Source organism: Gobio gobio (genome assembly GCF_949357685.1).
Source record: "Gobio gobio genome assembly, chromosome: 7".
Taxonomy (NCBI): Eukaryota; Metazoa; Chordata; class Actinopteri; order Cypriniformes; family Gobionidae; genus Gobio; species Gobio gobio.
In genome coordinates, this window is record NC_137103.1 from 49787641 (window position 1) to 49812786 (window position 25146).

At 38.9% G+C, this 25146-nt stretch overlaps 1 protein-coding gene across 17 annotated transcripts in view; it reads right to left on the reverse strand.

Moving 5' to 3' along the window:
- The window catches only part of tns1b (tensin 1b), a 322198-nt gene that overhangs the window by 20235 nt on the left and 276817 nt on the right, over positions 1-25146 (reverse strand). For 7 of the 17 annotated variants that reach the window (XM_079822505.1, XM_079822506.1, XM_079822496.1 and 4 more), the window contains 3 exons: positions 15445-16875; positions 8292-8476; positions 8091-8166 (listed from right to left, as the gene is read on the reverse strand). In XM_079822505.1, the coding sequence (XP_079678631.1) occupies positions 8091-8166; positions 8292-8476; positions 15445-16875 (1692 nt within the window). Of the gene's footprint in view, positions 1-8027; positions 8167-8291; positions 8477-13708; positions 13796-15444; positions 16876-25146 lie in introns of all 17 variants that reach the window. The other 10 variants (XM_079822502.1, XM_079822493.1, XM_079822494.1 and 7 more) reach the window with 3 other exon arrangements.

The following is a 25146-nucleotide window of genomic DNA, read 5'->3' on the forward strand; positions in this document are numbered from 1 at the left end:
AAAATAAAATGTATTTCTGTGATGCAAAACTGAATTTTCATCTGCCATTATAGTTATCAGTGTCACATGGTCATGTATGAAAAGTTTTAATTAAAACTTAAAAAAGTAAGTTACCTGGTTGCCTTAACATTTTGAGTTCATTGAAATTTTAGTTAATACAATGAAGGAAATTGGTTTAATACATAGAAACTCAAAATATTATCTGAACCACATTAATATAGTTATTTACACTCAATGCCAACAGAATTTAAGTTGATTTGACAAAAAAATAAAAAGTAGTGATGATAAATCAGGTAAATAATTGTTTACAGTGCATAAATCATTCTAATATGCTGATGTATTATCAATGTTGGGAACAGTTGTGCTGCTTAATATTTTTTTTTTTATAACCGATGATCCTTTTTTCAGGATTCTTTGATGAATAAAAAGTAAAAAAGAAAAGAAAAGCATTTTTTAAAAATATAAATATTTGGTAACAATATAGACTACTGTCTACTACATTTTTTATTGAAAGAAATTAATACTTTTATTCAGCAAGGATATGTTAAACCTATTTTAAATAAATGCTTTTTTTAAACTTTTTATTCATTAATTAATTCTGAACAAAATATTTAGCAGCACAACTGTTTTCAAAATTGATAAATCATCATATTAGACTGATTTCTGAATGATCATGTGACACGAGTAAAGACTGGAATAATAAAGACTGGAAGACTGGAATAATGGCTGATGCATCACAGAAAAAAAAAATATATATATTGAAGAGCAAAAGCCTCTAAAAGCCACTTCGGTCAAAAATGAGATAACGATACTGAGTGAATGCCCTCCGCATATAGTATACGTTCATAAAATACTTTCACTTCAAACCCACTAAATCCCAGTACTTAGGTAGAAACCTATACATAGAAGCCTGACAAAAATGCTTATTTTAAAGAAAAACATCAGATGGACTTAGAGGCTTTTGCATCTGAAGTCTTCATAATAGAAAACCATAACTTTACATTATGATACTATTTCACACTATTTATTTTCTGTATTTTTGATCAAATAAATGCAAGCTTGATGAGCATAAGACATTAAAAATAGTAATGTAATGTATATAGTATATAATTGTTTTTCATTATCCATTTTCCAAATTCCATTGGACAGTTCACACATGGGAATAGCATATTAATAATTGTTTATGTTGACTTTACTGTTATAAATCAGATGGCATGATTAAATGTGTATTTTTAACAAATAGTTATTTATAATTAATTGTACTAAATTAAACAGCCCTAGTTCTGAAATGTGTCAGACAGCAATTCATAATGCATTATGTAAAGCTGCAAGGTGCTATATCGGTCTTGCTATGTTTTTAACTAGCTACTTAAATAGCCCAACACACATCTGGTTAATGGCACCGACATTTGAAGGTAACTCTATCACCCCCTTGAGTACTGAGGTTTGTCCCGGCCAAGCATTCACGTCTGCATTTGCGTACTTGCACAAAGTATGTTTCTGGTCCTTAGACCTTACAATACAGATCTGTGTGTACCACTTTCATCTTCAAGGCTTATCAAAGAGACCAACTTCCAGATCAAGAGCCTTTGAGAGACTGCCGTGGTACACACTGAGCTTTTAAAGACAGCAGACTGAGGTGGCTATTTCAGTATGTGACATGGCTGGGGAATGAGCTAATGTCTCATGCTCTGTGGCAAGGCCGTGCAAGCGCCTCTTTAAAAGAGTTAACGATGTGATTAACACTCGCTGTAACGGTGCCCAGTCAAAAGAACGAAAACAAGATAGATCATGCAGACACAATACACCTCAGCTGAACAAATCGCCAAAACGTCACATTGAAAACATTCAGGACCTCGCTACACAACGAATGCTACGAACAACAGGACGAGTGACTCAAACAACGAAACAACGAATAAACAGAGGTGCCCAGCAAAACAAAAGTGGTGTGAACACACAAATGGGGAAAATAAATGGTGATGTGGCAACAGAGCTGTGGAAAGCAGCACACTTGAAGAAAATGAAGGTATTTTTTTTTAGAAAAAGTCTCTAAAAAGGCTTAAAAATGTTCAAATAAAAAATTCTGTGTATACTCAAGTTTGTGTATTGTTGCATTCCGAAATGTCTCAGAGCAGAATGCATAATGCATTACACATTGCACCCCAAATATGATGCTTTGAGTGGAAAAAGTGCAAACATTTCTTACTTGTTTTGCTGCGATAGTTGATTGACAGGTGAGCAGGCAGTCCTCTGAGGCTACGTTCAGACTGCAGGTAAATGTGGCCCAAATCCGATTTTTGTTTTAATGTGACTCAGATCTGTTTTTCTCATGAAAGTGTGAACAGCACAAACCACATAGAATCTGAACTTTTCAATTCAGATTTGTGTCACTTCCATATGTGGTCCTAAATCCCATACAGGTCAGATGTGTTGCAATGTGATCTCATTCCGAACAGTCATATTGGAATTCATCCTACGTTTACATCACTTTAGATCAGGGCCGGGTTATCCAATGGGCATTATGGTAAATAATAGTAAATAGCCGGCCTTGATGGTGTAACCCCTCCTGTTCGAACCTCCCGCTCCAAGCGGGACTTGAACCTGGGTCCGCCGGCATGAGAGTCGGGCGTTTTAAGGCTAAAGGCTGCAACCTCTAGCATCAGTCGCTAGAACGTCTCTTGAGATCAGAGGAGTGAGGTTTACTTGCACAGCAACTACTAGCAGACCTCTGTTACATTGGCAAAGGAAGAAAGGAAAAAATATGCGCACCATGTATCATCTGCAGTGGCGTAGGCTGTGTGTGGCTCCTGAAAGTAGCTTTTGACGCGTTTGACCCAAGTTCGAATCCGCCTTTTGCCGAACTCACTCTTCTCCATTTTCCCATCAAAAAGGCATAGAGCCCTGCACGGGCCTCAAATCTTGGTCCTGGCCCGAGATGCTGAGGCCCTATCCCGGCCCGTGTCTGACAACTTATCAAAATTTTCGGCCCGAGTCCGACTAAAGCCTGTGTTTTTTTCTTTCTATTTTTAATCCTTGCAGCCATTAAAATATATCAGTTTTGTTTTTAATGTCAAAGTAGTTATATTTAGTTTTGTTTCTTTATTAAGTTAATTTAGAAAAATGTTTGAAGCATTTTTTTGTTTGTTAAATTAAAGTTTTTGTTTTTTTTTAAAGTAAGGACCAAGCGTCCGACAGTGAGTTAACCGCATGTTTGATCAATTTAGCCTCTATTTAATTTAACACTGGACTTGTCTTGCTTATAATAAAATCCATAGAAATAAAACATTTCAAGCATCACCATGTTAGTTTAAACGTTTAGCCTAAAAAATGGCATTTTTGACAAGCTGAGGCAGATGCTGCTCGCAACGGCACATGCAAACAAAACGGGCTACACAATCGAAACAAATAAGAATAAAAACATGCAGGTTGTCTTACCTTACACCTCTCTACAAAATGAATATAAATCCGATCTTCAATTCCCGACCCAGCGCTATATGCACATTTAACGAGTTCACGTCAACGAAAGATATAAGCTGCATTATATTCATCAGCTCATTTCAAGATCAGAGACCGCGATATGAGAGAGAGCGACCTGGTAAGAGCATTTAGTCTCATTAGTTTGAATGAAGATGATTGTGTTTTTGAGCATCTAAGACTTGGCCTATTTTCAGTTTCACTTGCGGCAGTTTGCGTGTAGGCTTGCTTTACTCATTTGCGGCGATGCACTGCTTAGCGCCAGCCCTGCGGCGTAGCCTACTCTAAACACTGTGCGAGCCGTCTTGAGGTATCATGGTCTCATGTTATTTCCACCAGCGCAGCACATCTCATTGTTTCTTTTAATTAATGAATGTTTAAAATATAAAATTAAGGAAAAAGGCCCGAAGCCCAGCCCGCGTTTGAGGTATTTTAAAATTGGCCCGAAGCCCGGCCCTTGGGGAGTAAAAAAAGTCGGGGCCCGTCGGGCTCGGGTAGAAATGCAGGGCTCTAGAAAGGCATTTATTTTCCAATAAAAATTAAGAAAATATTTTAAAAGTGTAAATAAAGTGCTCTAACGACTGCTTAATAATAAAGTGTTTCTCGGTTAGGGTTAGAGGTAGGTGTAGGGAGTCCCAATAAGGCGACATCCATTTAATAATTTTAAGAAATATAGTAATTTACACTCTATGCTATTACTGCATCCTGTTAATGTACAACAACACTGAGGTGCAAACAATATCTGCCACTGTTTATAAGTAAATAGCACCTAACAACTATTCGCACTTATTATATTGCAACTGCTACTTTTATATAGTGTAAATAGAATATATTGCTATTTTCAGTATGCTGTCTTTTTATCGTTCTTTTATCGTTATTTATCGGTCAGATCAGGACGATGATCTGTTCACACTGGAATCTTATATTGGCCACATTTAAAACAACAATGTGAACAGCTGTACAAAAAAAAATCAGATCTGAGCCATAAATCGGATTTGAGCTCTAAGGCTCGCAGTGTGAACGTAGCCTGATTGTGGTGTGAGTGATCAAATCACAATGTTTTGAACCCTGTTTACACCTGTATTTAAAAAAAATGACTACTTCAGATTATATCATGATGTGTTTGGGTGTGTGTGTGCGTTCTTCAGGGCTGCTCTCCACGTGCATTCTGGGTAAGGCAGAGCATATGCTTGCGATCTGGCAGGGCCAAGTTGACATCATCGCTGACACACATGCATCCTCCACTTACCAAAGAATCCAAATCAATTCTTTGTTTTGCAGAATAAGTGCCTCAGCATTGGACACAAGGAGAAGGGGAGGGGGGTTGTATAGAGAAGCGTTTCCAGCCTCTCATTCTCTGCAGGAGGAAGGAGCCACAGAGACGTGCTACCAGGAAGTGGCTATTGCATGTGAGTGTCTGTCAATCTCCAAACAGAAAACGAGCCCCTGTGGGTCACCTGCTCCCCAGGAATCCAGCAGAAGCACTTTAGAGAGTTTTACACATAACGTGAGCAGGTCTTCTGAATGAACCTCCTAACAGTATGCTGAGATTTTGATGGTTCAATATATCTTGACATTTATGTATCGGAGTGTCTATTTACACCTTGGCAGAGGCTATTTACACTAACTCGGCCCACTGACGTCTGGTTGGGCCAGACAAAATTACAGAAGATGCTTAATTGTCAACAGTAAGAATAGTGTAGGTGTAAAGTTTTTATACACACAGACCAGAGTTCGAAGCCGCCTTTTCCCAAACTCGCTCTACTCACCTTTCACATCACATATCAGATCAGATCAGAAAGGCATTCATTTTCAATACAAATTAAGAAAATATTCGAAAAGTGTTAATAAAGTGTCTAACGTGTGTTTAATAATGAAGTGTTTATCGGTTAGGGGTAGGTGTAGGGAGGGCTTTATTGTTCCAATAAAGTGGCATCCATTTAATCATTTTAATAAATATAATAATTTATACTCTGTTATTATTATATACAGTTTAATTTACAACAACACTGAGGTGCAGATAGTATCTGTCACTATTTATAAGAATGAATAGCATCTAGCTACTCTTTACACTTATTGCAAAAAATACTACTATTTTTACATAATGTAAATAGAATCTATCACTATTGTAATTTACTTAGCAGATCGCTAATAAAATGCTGCTATTTTCACTTAGTAAATATAATCTATTGCTCTTCAAACTTGTGTAAATAGCCACTGCCTTTGTGTATTTGCTCTAAAATGGATTAAAAAGTTGCTTTTTAAAATAATTTTGGATGATAACAGTTAAGTCAATGCTGGCAAATACATTACAATATTTAATTAAAAAAGAAAAAAACCTACTATTTAATCTAATTAAAAAGTAAACATGGCATGTATTTTTACTAACAACAAAAAATGTATACATGAAAAAAGACTTGACACAAACCAACCGTTGAATCTGAGTTATGAAGCTATTCATTGAATCAATTTGTCAGAAGTTTGAAATGATGGACATAAATAAATCAAACTTACTAGAAGTAACTTTTTCTTCTTCAATTAAAAGTGTTAAAATTATACTAATTTTGATTATAAACAGCAATATTTACCAACCTATATTTTAACTAAAACATTTTAGCACACAACATTTTTTGAATGATAATACAATGAATCGGTGAATCAGAGAAAAAAAATCAAACTTACAACACTAACGCCAACTTACGACGTATTAACATTCTCATAATTAAATGTTTCGACAAAGAGGGATAACAAAACTAGTCTAGTCTAATGAAATCATCTTTAGAAACTACATGGCTATATAAACCTCACGAATATATCATGAATATTGAATGTATTGCAAAGTCCTAATGTTCACTTAATATCCTGGGGTAACGCAACACACTAGGACAAGAGTTGATTGATTATGTTTTGTGTTATTGTAGGCTGAAGCTCTGTTTTGTTCGCTGAAGCCACATCTAGGTGCTCGTGGTAGCAGAACTAGTCTTGAGGAGGCCTCGGGGTAAGATGTCAGCTCAAGAGAATGACTCGAATTGGTTTGAAATGAGGTGTCTGGTGAGAAGAAATGCAGTGGAAGTCCAAGGAAAACAGAGCTGCTTAACATGGTGTGCATCTAACCTTGTAAAGAGGCTATAGACCTTTACAAGAGGCTTTATATTAAACCTGCAGGGACAGTATGCTGGAGGTGAAGATGAAGCAATAGGTTATAAAAACCAAAGCTATCACTGTACTGGAGAAATCCATCTTAACATGAAACCTGAGAAGCACGTGTGCATGTTCTTGCATTGAGATACAATGACTGTGGAGGCTAGAAAAACTGCTGACAAAAAAACATTTCTCAGACCCACAGACGTTGAGAATTGCTGGGGAGCAAGTGAGAGCGGGGTCTTTCTGATCTGTGCACTTATGTATGTCTATGAGCCAACACAAAGTGTGTGTTATCACTCAAACGGAGGCCACACATCTTTAACGTTGAGAACATGTGAAAGAACTGTATAGCATCTGTTAATGATATCTACTGGCTCACGCAAACACCCCGAGGTAGGGTTGGATTTAACTGCTGCCAGACCTCACGTTGGCTTATAGACAGTGTGTTAATGTAATGTTAGCCCAAAAGATTATTTTACGCAAAGAAGCAAAAACACCCACCACTATTATGATGTACTAATTATGAAACACAGGGGCTCTGTTCCAAAACCTAGTGAGCTTTCTTGCAGTCTACCCCCTAAATAGGCAGCCTAACTTCATAAGAGAGCAATTGGAACACTCTACATGGGCAGCAAATCTTGGCATAATAAAAATAGCGCTACGCACATTAAACATGATTTGCTGTTGGTTTCGATTGAGGATTTTGTCTTAGCATGTTGCTAAGCTAATGGTGAAACAATATAAGAATAAAAACAAAAATGTTGGGTAACCCAGTTTTTAATCAGAACTATTTTTATCAATACTTTCTCATCTTGGATGGATTATTGACACAGTTCATCACAATGAATCTTTTCCGTGAAGGATATAAGCGATGCTGCCTTTAGGTGTGGTCATATTAGCGAAATTCTGCTTGCTAAAAAAAGGTCGATAGCGTAGAGATGTATGAAGCAATGGGCACGCCGAAGTCATTTTCAAACCATGCAGAATTTGCATGAGCCAAATCTCTTTGGTGAACTTTTTCACCCTCACACGAAATTCACAATTGCTGTATTTCGCCCAGCATTGGTAAATGTGACCACACCTTTAGAATCTGGCCTAAAGAGGGTAATCGTGCTGCCTACGATCTGGAACAGCATTCATGATAGAAGCACACCTATGATGCTGCCTATGTAGGCAGTTCACTAGGTTTCGAAACACTGCCTGTATATAAACCGCAAGCGTTACTCTATCCAAACGGATGACAGTTTGACTTCTTGCTCTGTTCACACTTTGAATTTCAAATGTTTTCCAGATAATATCAAAATGAACAGAACCAACATTCAGCGATGGCTGTGACCCTTTTATAGCGTTGACAGAATAAGTGATTTTACGGCTCTATGGCGCCCTCCTCCTCCAACAGGGAAACTTACTCAGGTTGAAGTAAGGGGTTTGTGGTGAGACAGGGAAGGCAGGGGTTTGGGGTAGGGCCTCACCACCAACGATCGGAGGGGGGCTGACGGGACCCCCGTCCATTTCCTCAAACGCTTCTCTGTAGCTATGCATGTGTCTCTGGAGAAAGAAGGACAGGTGGACACATATCCAAATACCCAAACACATATACATCCACGTTTATTTATGAGATTAATAGTAGGAATAATTCATATGATTGACATGTGTCAATTCAGTTGGTCTACCTCCTTGGGCCGCCCCCCAGGGTTCAGAGCAATCGTATTGGCCAGCTCGGGTGAGATGCAACGAATGGGGGAGCGGACCGAGCTTCCTCGGGTTGGGCTGTCATCTCGGGAAAAGCCCTCACTGGTAGTCCGGCACCTTCCAGGAACCGAAGACTCATCTGGTGACATTTCACCAAACTGAACTCCTGCCAAGAAAATAAATTCATGACATCATCTTTAACAGATAACTATTAGGGCCTGCAGAAGAACATTCATCATACTTGAAATTAAAATAAAAATACCCAAATGTCAAAATACTCCTTGAACAAATCCATGGAAAACTGCCAATGAGCTCTGAAGAATTAACTCTCTGTCAAAAGCTGCACTGACGTCCAATTCGCACCACATAAAAGCCTGTTGGAGCTACAAACAATGTTCTCATTCAAACAGCCCAGATTACAAAAAGCTGGAATATTACAGAAACTCTGTGGATTTAAAGGGTAGTGTGTACTTCTGGATAAAACTCTGGAACAGCCTCAAAGCAACTCTCAAGCCTATTTCATCACGTTCTGTTTGATACAAAGAGATGACGGTGTAAATAAAACTGAATTTGTGTAAGTCTTCTCTACTAGGAAAGGAAAAACAGGGAACAAAAAATGGATAACTGAAAGCAGATGAAATGCATCTAAATGCATCTATTTAACTTGTTTTCTACGACAAACATCTCTATTGTTGTTGTTGGGCTGTAAAATCGATTAATTGCATCTAACATAAAAGTGTTTTTACATATATACACAAACACACACTATTATATATACAGTATATAAGTATAAATATGTGTGTATATACAGTATACACACACAAAGAGAAAAGTATCAATAAAAATAGTACATTTATTTAATTAAAAACTAATTGGTTTAACTTAACATTTGTAACATACTCTAAATCAGTAGTTAAAAAAGGCGTGGGTTTCACACTGTTATCCATTAAATGAACAAAAGGAAGAATGATATGCAATCTAAATAAAAACTAATAAGAATTATAAAATGATGTGTTCTATATTTTATTCTAATATTTTAAGCGAAATGCTAATACCAAACTCCATTGAAATTGCGAGTCAAATCTCCAGGACACTTAGCGTGGGTTGCTCCCTAGAGTGTTTCTCTAGTAGGGAGAGAAAAATAGAAAATCGACACCGACTAACATCAATTGAAAATATGAACATGAATGATACCTGAAAAACCTGCTACTATTTTTCCTTTTTTAAGATGACAGACTTTCCCATAGAATTAGGAGTCATATCTAGAGACTTGAATATCATGGAGAATTTTTTTACTCTTTTGATATTCGCAAACACCCTAGCAACTCCCTAGAAACCACTCAAAACACTAGCAACTAGCAAATCAGAATAGCAACACGCACACAAAATAATACGTCTTTACATTTCTCTTCAGTACTGTGGTGTGCACTAGGCTTAAGGCAGAGCGATTTCACAATTCACTGTCAAACTTACAGATAAGGAAAAAGAGAACTCTGTAAAAGCATGCACAGCCACACACAGAGTTTAAGCCCATTTAACTGAACTCAGTTTGAGACAGAGCAAAGCATTAATACATTCTGGTGGGAGTGAGTTGAATATCATGGAAACCGGGCAACAGGCTGAGCAAAATATTTACTAGCTCCCTGAGCGCGGCCTACGATTGATACGTGTGGTCAGACCACAGCTCAGACCATCCGAACCTCACGTGCGCTGGGAAACAACTTGAGAGAGATTGACCACTTCCACTTCTGGACAAGTGGCCACCCTTGTTCTTAAACATAATGTTAGCCAGACGCTCTGACACTCAGGCTGCGTTTAAACCGCTTCTGGAGTTCTGCCCACAAAACAAGCGATTCAGAACAATAGAGTAGTGATGTCACAAAGGGAGGGTCTTCAAAAGGACACTCTCACTCCATCTGCAATCTATTTACATGCCTGGATAAGATTCATGCGGTTTCCACGACAATGTCAAACATGCAGATTCCAAAACTGACTGGTCTGGGAAGCGATGAATCCAGCGCTCGGATGTGCTGGGATATCATATGGTCTATATCCCCGGGTGTCACTTCAGACAAGGTCGGGAGAGGAAACATGCAAAACAGATGTAGTACGCCAGATCTACAGCTGTGCATGACAAACTGTGCTGTTACCTTAGTGATCACACTGTCCTGATAGATTCAAGCTGCTGTAACTGAGAAACAGAGAAGCCCTCATCTAAACCAAACAAATACTGTCTGATTCAAAATGTTTAATGCAAGAAGTAAAACACCCAAAAATGCTAGTTAAAGGGTTAGTTCACCCAAAAATGAAAATTAGCCCATGATTTACTCACCCTCAAGTCATCCTAGGTGTATATGACATTCTTCTTTCAGACAAATAAAATCAGAGTTATATTATAAAAGTTCATCTATCCATCATATAACTGTTCCACACAACTCCGGGGGGTTAATAACGGTCTTCTGAAGCAAAGTGGCGCGTTTGTGTAAGAAAAATATCCATATTTAAAACTTTATAGACTAAATGAACTAGCTTCCGGCGGATTGCCGTACGCAACGATTTACGGCGAAAGAGTAACCCTTGACCCTTGATGCATGCGCATTGACGAATGCAGAAGCGCAGAGGATAGAGAAAAACAAAACACCGGTCATGAATTCGAATCAAGAGCGAGAATTTTTAAAGAGAAATGGCAGAGGATTTCGATATAAGAGAAGAGGGGCTTGAGTTTGCTATCCGTGAGAGGCATCAAAAACTTGTGATGCTTCAATACATCGTGTCGGGGGTTATTCTTTTGCTGGAAGTCGAATTGCATATGGCTTTCCGCTGGTTGTTAGTTATTTTAGTCTATAACTTTTTTAATGTGTATATTTTTCTTACACAAACGCGCCACTTCGCTTCAGAAGGCCTTTATTAACCCCCGGAGCCGTGTGGGGCAGTTATATGATGGATAGATGCACTTTTGCACATTGAACAATTCAATGCCATTATAATGCTTGGATTAGCCAGGAATGTTTTAATATAACTCAGATTGTAATCACCTGAAAGAAGAATGTCATATACACCTAGGATGACTTGAGGGTGAGTAAATCATGTCATCTAATTTTCATTTTTGGGTGAACTAACCCTTTAACTAGCATTTTAGTGCGTTTTACTTCTTGCATTAAACATTTTGAATCTAATAGTATTTGTTTGGTTTTAATGATGGCTAACCCTTTAAGCTGCATTCATATGCACCAATATAAACAACAATATTTACCTACCTAATATTTTTAACAAAACACTATATACAGCTCTGGAAAAAAATAAGAGACCACTTAACATTGATTTCTTAATGTTAAGTGGTCTCTTAATTTTTTCCAGAGCTGTATATACTGCTCTTTTTGGCCCTGTTTAAACATGGTATTACGAAGCATTTTGGTCGATCAGATCACAAGTGGAAGATGCTAAATACAGGTGTAAACAGGGTCTAAAACATTTTGAGCTTGTCCACATTCGACCACTTCCAGAGGTAGTCGAAAAACACATTCAACCGGATTGCTTTCGTAGTGTAAACGTTTATGTGATCGAATGTGTTCGAACAGTCACAAAAGACCGTCTACTCTCCACCTACTGACCTAATGTTTAAACGAGAAGAGCGCTAACCAGGCGAGATTTAAACCTTGTCGCCTGGAGACACAAGCTTGGTTTGAAGACGAAAAACTTTCCAAGCACAATGTTCTATCCCCATTCCTGATTTCTAACACACACTCACAGCGATCGGCGTGATCTCTCAGCTATCTGAGCAGAAACGAAGGCTGATGCTCTCTGTATGTTTTTCCGTTGTCTACGGACGGGTTCATATTTAAATTGCACAAGCTTATTTTGTCCATTAGACCCTCCCCGTGAAGAAATCAGGACAGAAGTGGTCGAAAGTGGACAAAAGAGATGGATTAAAACACCAGGTGTAAACAGGTATGCGTCTCCCTCGTCTACTTGTGATCCAATCGACCAAAACACATATTAATACCAGGTGTAAACAGGGCCTTTCTCTCCATAGTGCCATTTATGCCATTGTTATATCTGTATTGGACTGGGTCAGACTCGGGAGAGGTCCAAGACAAACATTCCTCCAGGAACCTGGCTACCGAACAGCATGGGCCCTCGAACGTGACTGAAGACATTCAGTGTACGAGACGTTTACTCCCCAGTGGCAGATAAGGATGGTATAATGCTCTCCAGACTAGGGAGGATTTATTACCCTTTGTCCTTCATCTAAATGCTAAAACAGAGGTAAAGGAGAGTCCTTGAATGAAGCCAGTGTGTGCTCGCCTTGGTATTGTTCCCCAGGTCTGGCAGACTGGATCTTGTGACATGGGCTCAGTTGATCCAGACAGACTGGCCTTTGTCCTGCTACACTGTAACTTTAACTCGACACATAATACAAATGCAATTTGTTTGTAGAGGTCACCCAGCACAAAGGAGCAAACGAAAGCTTTTACTACTGTTAACTGTTATTCCACCCAAACAAGGTGAAAAATTCCAGCACAGGTTAGTGGTTAAGGAAGAGGGTTCATAGTAAGGAGAGAAATAAAAAGAGAAACAAATAGTGAAAGAGAAATAGGAAAAGAGACTTCTTTCTTTCTAATAACTATTACTTCCTAAAGTGTATTCCTTTGGTAGATAGTTAATCTAAAAAATTAAAATTGTGTCAGGAGTCCTTATTTACTCACACTCGGGTCTTTGTGTAAGACAAAATATATTTCTATGATTTTTTAACTGTTTTTGTTGATAAAACCATGAAAAATGAAAGTAAATGGTCTTTCGTTATATGGGGAAAAAACATTGAGACAAAATATACTCAAAATGTCTTACGTGTTCCACAAAAGAAAGTCATACATTTTCAGGATTTTCATTCTTAACTATGCCTTTATATGTACTTAAGTTTACACTTATTTTATATAATATTATTTTATTGTATTTCTTTTTTTTTTCATTTCATTTAACATCCAATTAGAATTTAGTCATATTTTATATAATAATTTATCATTTAATTTAATAATAATAATAATAACATCGCAAATAACGTAAACACATGCGATACTAACAAAATAAAAAATAATTAAAATAATTAAAAATATAATTAGATAACAAAATAAAATAATTTTTATAAAAGCAAGTACTCTCAGCCTGTATCTCAATGTGCATACTATCCATCCTAAATAGTATGTGACATTAGTAATATTCAATACTATTTAGGGTGGATAGTATGCACATTGGGATGCAGGGACACTGAAGTAAAGAGAAGAAGGGAAAGATAGGGGGCGAAAGCGAGAGAGAACCGAGATGCAGCACACAGCCACACAACATGCACAGGTGTTATGAGTTAATGTCAGTGGGAGGCAGAGTGCATCAGAGGACCAACCACTGAAGGAGAAAGAGCGGCGGCGGTGGTGGCCGAGCTCAGGAATGCTCTGTCTTTCACTGATGCCTCGGATACGAGCAGTGTACTCTGAACACCACCGGGAAGAGGAGGAGGAATGACGGACCATGTCAGGAAGTAAAGGAAGAAGGTGAAGAGGAGGAAGGGAAGGCGGAGGTGATGATGGGACAGGTGTTCCACAAACAGGATAAACATAAAAGGGTGGAGAAAGGAGGGGAGAAAACATTAGCACATGTCATGCTAGCATTTTGCTTGAATCAAGTATGGGCGATTGGTAGGAAGCTAGAAAAAAAGATGAAAACATTTGCAGATAAATTATTAATTTTATTGCACAGTTCTAACGTGTAGTACGTGTGTGCCTTAACTTCAGTAAGTAAGATAAACACACTTTATCTGTGGCAGCACATTGTGGATGGTAAATGTAGACAAAGTGTTCCCTAATTCCAGATAGTGGCACGTCTGATAACCAAATCCCAATACTAGATACTGAGAGCTCTTCAAACAGTGTGTCAAGAGCTAGGACTCAAGGGAAGGTTACAAAGAAAGAGTGCAGCTTCCTCCTCTTGCTGTCCTTCTCATTACAGGAACATTTATCTATGCTGAGTCAACAACTCTACTAAGCATTGGTCTGCAATAAAACAGAAACATAGCTGACTAGGTTTATCCATGAGAGCCTTATCTAAAATGTTTCCTCTCGTGTTTAATGTTGGTTTCCTGCCGTTCTCAAAGATGGGGATGGTTTAGCTAAGGTAGGACTTTCTGGCTATGTTTGATAGAAAGAGAAAGCACTTAATCGGACAGAGCTCTTTCTGTCAGCATGCAACCTTCAACACCTGTCTGATGCTGATTAAACATTCATTTTGTAAGATATTAAAGATAAAGAAGGCACATTCACTCTATACCTTGTACTGTACAACCACTGGGAGGCAACAGTGAGTCCAGAGCCAATGCATTATTCCTCATACGAATAACAATGTTTTACATTTATGTTTTTGCCAGAAATTTAGGATTAGGTGAAATTATATATATTCTGTGTTTATGATGTTTTTGGTTGTAAGATCCATCAGCAGTATGTGATAGACTTGTAGTACATCTGTAATTTAAACTCAAGTCATGGTGAATTTAGCATGCGACAAAACAACATTGGTTCAACAAACAACTCTTATGTGCTGGCATTATTCTAAAAACATCACAAGGGAAAAACCTAGGCTTCCAGGAAAATCTTTTTAAACTTTCAAGCTGAACAGATAATGTTAACATAAAAAAAGTGCACTGCCGTATAACAGCCCTCAGTTGTTTGGGCACTTCTCCAGATGTAATGTACAAATGTTCGGTTTTGGCTTGGCACAAAACAGAAATGCGGTCTGATATTGAGGCTTAAGCCAGAAGCACTTTGGACAAAGCTTTCTTTGTGATCTCACGATGCTTATGTCAACGCCAACAAAGAAACTCCACCAAAAAAGGCACCGCCTTGAGTGTAAAAGACAAGCTCAACTCATGCACTCAAGGCAGGCATGGAAATATTTTCCTTTGCTATATTTCCCCTGATAGATTGATTCAATTTGCATTTTGTATACATAAAAATATGCAGAAGTAACGGTTCAAATTCTTGGCTGGTTACTGCCCATGGGTTGACCAATGTTACATCACTATTGTACCTTTGAACAAGTAAAATGACTCTGAAAGTGTTAAAAGAGGTTTTTAAAGGTTGCTCTTACCAGCTACACGGTGAGCTACAAGACCGTCCAATTTGTAGTTGATATCTTCTGGTTCAGACTCTTTGGGCAAAGGGGATGAGGAGGCAGAGTAGCTACACTGGGGCTCAGGGGACTGGGATGTGGTACTTGGGTAAATGTTGAGGGGTTTTAACTGAAGAACTCCAAAGGTGGAGGAAGGCATTGTGGGATGGGACATGGGAGCCTGACCTTCTATGTCGGAAGGGAATGCAGCATGCTGGGATATGGCTGTGGGTCTCTGCTGGTTCATGATGGGTTGTGGAGGCTCTGTGGCTACCTGTTGATATGCCAGAGGGTATCCCGCCAAAGAGGCCCCACCACGGTCATGAATAGCTGCATCAGCCTGATAGGATGGCCGTGCCTGGGTTTGAGAGAAAGATGGCTGGGTGGTGACTACACCACCTTCTCCAGATGGGGCACTATGGGACTTGGGGACTTGAGTAAGTGCAGGGTCAAGGTCCAGCATCAGCATGTTGAGGGCCTCAATGGACTGTTCGATTTCTTGTTGAGATGCCAAGGGAGGGAACTCCGGAAGGCTGTGGGACTGTAGTACAGGGCTGAAGGTGACCCCATCTGTGACTGGGACCTCAGGAACACCATATTGTTGCCAAACATTCAGTCCCCTCTGCACTGCATCCCTACTGCTGGTTGTGCGTGTGGGAGCTTTGGGCATGCACGTCTGCTCTGTGGTCGGGGTTGCCCCTAATGACTGAGATCGGTAGATGCTGCCATTCTGGTTGGTGTAGCCACTAGAGACCCCCAAGTTCTCCTGGACAGATGAGGAGCTGTGAACTCTGGGCTCTGGCATTTTCTCGTGGACACCCTTCTCCAAGTAGGGCACATCTTGTCCATTAATAACCGTCTCCGACTGGTAGTATAGATCCGCTGGTGTGGCTCTGCCCTCAAATGACGAGAGGGTTCCGAGACTGTCCACACTGTTCCCTTCCTGGCTGTTGGGCAGGTCATCATCAAGTATGTCTGTCTCTCTGTCTATGTTGTTGTGTCCGTTGACGTGAACCTGGGCAGGGACGAGGTGTAGGACTCCGCCGCCTCCGCTGCCAGAGCTGCTTTGGTAACCTGTCCGATGCATTGGTGCTTCCAAACCACTGAGCAACTGGTCCAGCTCCTGTTTTTCCTCTGGGCTTAGGGGCTGGGAGGACGGCTGACTCACCAAGGCCGGCTGATGGCTGGCTTCATCTGTGCGGTCGGTCTTGATGGATGCAGTGGAGTTGCCCGAGTCACTGCTTACAGACAAGGCGTGGTCGACTGGTGGTAGAGTGTGGTCTACAGCAGGTAAAGCATGGTCGACAGCAGCTGGGAGACCATTAGTTGTGACCCCTCCGTCCAGAGACTCTTTCTTCCGAACCTTAGCGTAGAGACTACCATCCAGTGGTCCTTGTGTGTGAATAACGTCTGTAGAAGACAAAAAGAAAAAAAGGAATGCTTTCAGCTATTTCATATATACATATAAAAGCAATAAGCCACTTCACATTGTGCCTAAGAATACCAAGTCATATGAGCTTCATTTTTACATTTATGCGTCACATTACTCAATTACAGGATTAGGTCCTACCAGCTAAAGAACTACATGAAGGTAAGTCATTTTGGGTGAACTATCCCTTAAATGGCCCTAAAAGCATTTTTTATTTGGGGAAAAAAAGCTTGTCAAACCCTTATTTATAGTGGACTATTGAGATACCTGATTGTTTTTAACTATGTAAACACTTATGAAGTGAGCACTCAGCATATGTCAAAACAAGCAACTTTTTGAAAATCATATAAACGATTTTCTCCTAAAACATGCACGTGTATCTACACATGCTCCGAACGGCAGCTCCACCTCGCACAAGGAGTCAGTTTGTGTCTCTCATGAGAGGAACCACGCTCCCTGTCCAAACCAGTGACTCACCAGTGGAAAAATCACCACATACAAGATTGGAGGCATTTCCTGTCTCCTTGGAATTGTAGCATCATTTCCTATACTCGCACACATGCTCGGACCCTTAGACAAACACATAACACACCTATTTTGGGGTGGCTGTGTGTCAATGTATCTTTGGCTCTTAAAAATCAGTGTCTTGTTTCCCTGTGGTCATGGATTTTAATAACAGACTGTAACTGTTTTCTGCCTTTCCAAAACCACTAAGCCACTGTTTGACAGTTCACTCTGCAATGGCCTTTTGATATCAACAATGCATTGCAATCCCAGAAAAAAAAAAGAGCTGTGTTCTGTTCAGTGTGCTTGGGAGAATGAGACAGCCTCAAAACCACAGACTGTGACAAAATGTCATTCATTCAGATAGAGCCAGCCTGAAACACTCACGCTGAGTTTCCCATGGTGTCTTAATGCAGGATCTGTCGAGCCGCAAATCTGATAATACAGCTGGGAAAAGCGGGCACAATACTCTGAGCTCTACTGTGCAGTTTTTTGACACTCTAGAGCACTAATAGCAGAAGACGAGAGGTTGTGGCTCCCTAGTCATGAACAGTCGGACTTGTGAGTTTTGGCATAACGTTTGGTCCACAAATCCTCACTTAAATGAGAAGAAACTGATGTCAAGTGACCAGCCGTGGTTTAGAGTTGTTTTATATGAAATAGATGATACCACAGTAAATGCAGAGGGGGAAAACTCATTAATGCTGCAGAAGTATTGACTCATGTCATGCTATACAGAAAACACTGAAAAAAGCAATCTACAATCTGCAGACATTTTGTAACCAGAATTTCTATCCTCAAAAAGTAGTACGGACAGATTGCTCATTCTATGAAATGCTTTTCCCAATTTGATAAAAGTGTTTTTAAAATGTCCAATGTTTGTACAATTGTAAGCATTCTATCAAACAAATAATGTGCTTAGTTATTAATAATTTGCATTGTGCCATCACAAAATGAATTCATTTTATATATAGAATGAGACATAAAAACATCTTCAAAAAGGTAACAGGGTTAACATTTTAGTTTAATTTCACAGAACACCGCTGAGAAAAATGTTTTTTAAAAAGAGAATTTAATGCTGATATTTTAAAAAATAAGTTATTTTCTAATATTTCCAAGCTATTTCACATAAAACAAAGTGAAAGTCACACACTTACAATAATGAATATCTAGTTTACTTGCTACTAAGTGCCTCAAAATATTATTTTCAAAGATCTGATGCTACTAACCTGCTGAACTACGACTTCCGGTGCTTTCAACCAACGGCTATCATTTGTGTGTGCAATATGCGGTTTGAGACTAACAGTTCCCTCAAGCTCCTTAAAAATAGACATCCCAGGTTACCTCAAGTGACCTGTTGACCTTTAGGTTGTAGATGTCTACTTGCAACAAATTCAATGATCACCTTTGGCCCCATGTCACTTGCAGCTATGTGACCTACTGGTTTGAGAGGAGCTTAAACACGAGAGTACACAAGCGGATGTCTGTCAAATGCTGCCAACTTTGATGCTTGTTGTTGCACATCAGATGTAAATTGGTCCATTGACCAGATAACAGCAGTTTACCATTTTTATTAGCAACAACTATTATGTTATTAAACACATTTTATATACATCTTAATTAATTCTCAAAAAATTATTCAAGTAAATAGTACAGTAACACTTCAGTTCTCACTATTAACTAGTGCATATTACTAGGATACTAGTTTTAACATGTTTTTAACTAGTTTATTACTAGTATTAACATGCATATTACTAGGATATTGGTTGTTTATTAATACTTATAAAGCACATATTAATACCATATTCTACATCCTTTAATCCTACCCAATACCTAAACTTAACAACTACCTTACTAACTATTAAGAAGAAGTAATTAGGAGTTTATTGAGCCAAAATATGTTGTTAATAGTTAGAATTGGACCCTAAACTAAAGTGTGACCAATAGTACAAATAAACACAGCGAGTGATAATTCTTGTCAATATTTATTTGATTTATATTAACAACACAATATACAGAAATGGGTCGTTAGTCTTCATTTACACTGCAAGACCACAATCATATTAGATTTGGAGTCAGTATTCTATTATGTATAGAAAGTAATACTTTTATTCAGCAAGGATGCATTAATTTGATCAAAAGTGACAGTAAACGTATTATATTACAAAATATTATATTTCAAATAAATGCTGTTCTTTTGATTCATCAAAGAATTCTGAACAAAACAATGACAATCACAATCTCAACAAAAATATTAGGGAGCATTGGCTGCTGATAATTCAGCTTTGCCATTAAATTATCAAACATGTTACAAAACATTTTTTAGATTATAATAACATTTCATAATATTACTGTTTTTTAATGTGTTTTTGATGCAAATATATGCAGCATTGGTGAGCAGCAGAGACATATTTAAATTATTTTATGCACATCAACACAAGGATGCTCGAAAGCAGAAAGACTGGTAACATTATCATCATTTTTCTTTTTTACTTTACTATTGCTTTGGTACCAACGTAGAACAGAACAAAAGTCAAGACTGAGATGACTGTTTATTTCTCCTCTGTGAGACCAGGCTTAGCCCCAGAATTTTCCTTTAACAGCATTGCATGGAAAAAATGAGTTTTTCCCCCAGAGTTTCACTTAACAATCCCCCAGCTGTTTCAAACATCTCCCAGCACCCTATAGTACTCCGAAATAACACCCACCCTGAGCCACAGACGAGAGCAGCATAGCCTTGTATAAACTACTCGGCAGGTTAAAACTTCAACCGTGTCATCTCAGATGAGCCGAACGGATCTCATGTTTTATTTGCACCTCAAAAACACCTCATGACTTAATACTGACATCAGAGGAGCTGTCATTAGAGTCCGGCATCTCAATGTGGAATCAGACACGCCTCTTTCTTGAAAAAGGAATCGCTTTCTATTTCGGCATGCTTTTTATCACCTGTTCGCAGACTTGGGTGATATCACATCAAGAGCAGCTTGCATTTATCCCTAATCATCACCCATAAAAATAGCAGGATGTGAACACATGCTTAAGAGCTCTAGAAGTTATTCAAATCACAACAAGAACCTCAAGAAAACGTCCCTACCTGCCTTAGTGCACTCTGTACGTGTCCAAGACGAAAGTTTTGAAAAGTCTCTGTGTTTTCTTGCTCTCAAGCCCCAGCAGCTCAACATTAGTGAGCTGTGGGAGTAGTTTTGGATCAGAAAGCTCTCTCCTCTTTCTCCACCTCCTGTTCTAACTCCGATTGAGCTGTTCTGCTAAAGATGACATGACTCTTTCCTTCTGGTTGAATGTACTACACCCCTAGTAAGGTGGGCGTGAATTTATCTATCCTCGCCCAGCTGTGTGTCTGGTGTCTACTAGAGTGACATCACTGGGGCTTTCTTCGTCGGATAGGCTTGTTATCCTTCACTAGCTCCCTGGCTCTGTTCCAAAACCTAGTGAGATGCCTACATAGGCAACATTTAAAGGCATAATACAGTATGAATGACTCAAAGATTGTTCCAACAGACACTTCTAAGGTTCTTCTAAGAACCCTATGCTGGCCACATTCTACAGCAGCATGCTTCTTTTTGAAGGCAATCCCATAATGGAAAAAAAAACTCGCCAAGCAAAAGTACAAGAAATGTAGATTATAAATATACCTATAATTACCTATCAATCGATTAAAAAAAACAATTCTGTAAATAATCGCGATTAATTGCACCTAACATTCAAGTTTTTAATATATTTTATATTGTAAAAATTTCAGTTAATCTCCAAATTAATGTACAAACAACATAAAGACATCATATTTTAAATATTTGATCTAAATCAGGTAGGACATATACAGAAATTGGATAAATTAACTGGATAAATACAGATTATTCTTTATTAAAACTACAAAAGTTATTCAGTCAAGAGCAGTGATTTTTGACAGAATGTCTTCTTTGATTTACATTAATGACATGCATCACAGCAGCAGCAGGCTACTGTCACTTTAATATCTGAAGCACATGACGCAGATCTGACACACATCCCATCGCCTCAACTCTTTATGGTCATTTAAGACTTTAATTTAAGACTGTGCTTATGAGGATACTCAACAAGGCGGGCATTTTGGCATTCTTTTGTGTGTTTTTGTCTGTTCAAGTGCGAAAGAGAAGCCGCTTTCTGTGCGCACGAGTCCTGTGTGTGTGTGTGTGTGTTACACAGAGATGAGATTCATAGACAGCGCAACAGAGATTTAAGTTCTTTTGTGTCTTATCGCGCTTGAATGGATTAATAGCAGTTGAATGAATGATAGTGTGATCATAAACTTTAGCACAGCCAAAGGATGATGGGAAAAAAAAACAGATGCTGCGTTAATTGCGCTAAATGTTTTTAACACATTAAACTGACCAAATTAATCACATGCGTTAACGCATTAATTTTGACAGCCCTAATAATAATAAAAAAACAATTTAATCAAATGTACTTTAAGAAAATAGACTATAATCCATACATCACTGATGATGTGTCCCAGCGCATATGCATGATGTATCTTTTACCGAATGGATTTTTAAAGATGCCCTGCCACACAAAACCGTTTTTACTTGTATTTTTTGAAATATGTTATGTCCATATGTGTCGAATGTGAAAATGAACTGCTACCTCCTCTGTCAGCTCTAGCCACTGAAAAGAAATAAGCGGAGAAATAAGGTCAATAACAAATGCTGGTCAGTCTGACGTGGTGTTGCCTGAGCTCATTACTATTCATGAGCTCGCACAGTTGAGACCGCGCCCACAGAATTCGTCTAGTTGGCTCGATGGCTGAACGTCATATATCAACAACAAGTAGAGAAACTTTGTTTACTATCGTCTTACTATTGCCACATTTACATATTATATATATATATATATATATATATATATATATATATATATATGGCAATATTCCTGAAGAAGACATTTCTGCAGCGATTCCAGACGATAGTAAACAAAGTTTCTCTTCTTGTTGTTGATAGCCATGCTCTCATTGGCTAGCTGTTAGCCAATCAGAGTCAAGCAGCTTAACTTCTGCAACTGTATAATGTAGAGTTAACCTTCTTACGAGGTTCCTGCAATTATGACTAGGTCTAGAAGAACGGTGACCACCTGCCCAGCATTTTGGATCTCTTAAACCTGGACAAATTGAGTGGCAGTCACAGAGCCGGTCAACAAAGCTCATAGACTCAATATTGAGAAAAATAGACTACTATTTGCTGTGGCGCATGAGCATGCGTCACAGCAAATAGTAGTCTATTTTTCTCAAAAGCTTTATCACAAAAATCACATCTTCTGTCCTGCAACAGAGCAATAACCAGGTGGTCACTTCACATAGAAGACAGTGGTCTATGTGGACAGTATGCAAGGATTTTCGAACAGACAGAATTCTCCTCGAACAGACAGTCGAGGGCTCTCGCTGGCCCAAATTCAATAGCGTATATCCATAAACACTGTAGCTCTGTTCCAAAAACTACTCCGCTGCTTTTCAGTTGTCACTTGATATTGTTTATAAAAGCAGTAAGCTACTCTAATGCATTACAGTGATATGGCCACAGTTTTACCACAGTTTCGTGCCATACATAGAGCACCCCTTACCTGTTTTGGCTGGAACATAATGATTCAGTGGTACTACTTTTTGCCAGAATGGAAAACTGGCATATAATATTTACATTGTTTGAGAAGCCTTACCTTGTTAAGATTTACAAGCACTGGCAGCTAGAGAGTGTGTGTTGTTTTTATAGTGTTTCCCAATAGGCAGTAGGCCTACCTGATATCACATTACTACACATTACTTTGGATAGTCAATGGTTGATGCATTGCCATTAAAGGTGCTGAAAGTAGTTGCTTTAAAGGGTTAGTTCACCCAAAAATGAAAATCAGACCATGATTTACTCACCATCAAGTCATCCTAGGTGTATATGATATTCTTTCATTAATGTTATTAATGCATAAAATCAGAGTTATAGACTTGCGTACCGCTGACCGCCAGAAACGAGTTATTTTAGTCTATAAAGTTATAAATATGGATTTTTTTTTTTACACAAATGCGCCACTTCGCTTCAAAAGGCCTTTATTAACACCCCAGAGCCGTGTGGAGCAGTTATATGATGGATAGATGCACTTTTATGGACTTCAAAAATAACCCAACAGTCACTGCCATTATAAAGCTTGGAAGAGCCAGGATATTTTTAATATAACTCCGATTTTTTTTCGTCTGAAGGAAGAATGTCATATACTCCTAGGATGACTTGAGGGTGAGTAAATCATGGGCTAATTTTCATTTTTGGTTGAACTAACCCTTTAAGGAGTATACATATATATAAATGGTGCTTCTGTTAATGGTGGAAGGCATGGCAAAAACAACAACAACGTGTGTTTGTAAAAATCACATTAACATACACACCCACACACATTTTTCCAGAATGACCTCTTGCCACTTGGAGATGGAAAAGACGCTGTACTGGGAGATGTTTTCGAGAAAATGCAGTCTCAGTAATGCATATGTCAATCAATCAATCAATCAATAGACTCAAGACTTAAAGGTCCCATGGCATGAAATTTTCATTTTATGAGGTATTTCAACATTAATATGAGTTCCCCTAGCCTGAATATTGTCCCCAAGTGGATAGAAATGTTGATCGGTGTAAACCCGAGTTCTGGCTGTCTCTCTCTGCCTTTGAGAAAATGACAGGCCAGACGAGCCAATCCTGAAGTCTCCTGGTTTGACGTCCAAGCAGGAGCGGTTTCCTCCCTTTCCCCCGCCCAGAGAATCTGGCACGCCCATGCAAACGCTCGAGATCATTAACGTTACTTGTGAACGAGTGAACACTGGCAGTTTCTCAGTGTTTGGATGAACAAATGAAAACAGAAGTCTTTCTTCAGTTCCTTCTGATCTGTGATCATTGATTTCTTATGTGTAGCTAATTATTTATTATTTGTGGACACGCAGCGGCTTCTCTCTCTCCCGACAGAACGGTGTTTTCGTGTTTTCTATCTTGTGAGTCAGTGTTTTTGTACGTCCTTGTCGCGTCTATCTGTTCTAAAATGTGCATACAGTCTTTTCTGTTTAACATCAGCAGTCACATCTTTAGAGATAAACTTCACGCACGCCGAAGCTCGGCCTCCAACATCCCCGACCCCCAGTACTGCATCTGGCCCACAGCGGAGGAGCCAAACGCGGCGTGAGATTAAGCAGAAGGGGGGTAAGCGTGAGGGTATCCGGCTAGGCTAGCCAGCTTTCCCCATAATAAACTGGATTAACGTTACATTCGATTACAGCTGTTGTGTCTTTGTTTGCGCTGTGTAACGTTACTCAATGCGCGTCAATGACGCTATTCATATGATTGGAACATATCTAGAAATAATGCTATACTCAACACTTACTAACTCGTTCATCTCGCTGTAATGGTACATTGCATGTGTTACAAAGTTGGTAGAATAATGATGAAGAGGACTCGGTGTGACTGGGACTCGTGTTTATTCAGAACTCTCAGATACAAACACAATAAACTCGCGCTGACTGACAGCGCTCTCATAACTCAGTAGTTACTATAAATAACTTTGTTAGCAATCGCTTCGTCTCCGTGATGTCCGGTTCGCGAACGAATCATTCTTTTGAATCGGTTCTTTTTAGTGAATCGAACCAGTTCACCAAATCGGACTGAATCGTTCTAAACGGTTCGCGTCTCGAGTCAGCGCTGATCCATAATTTACTAAAGTTACTAACTTTC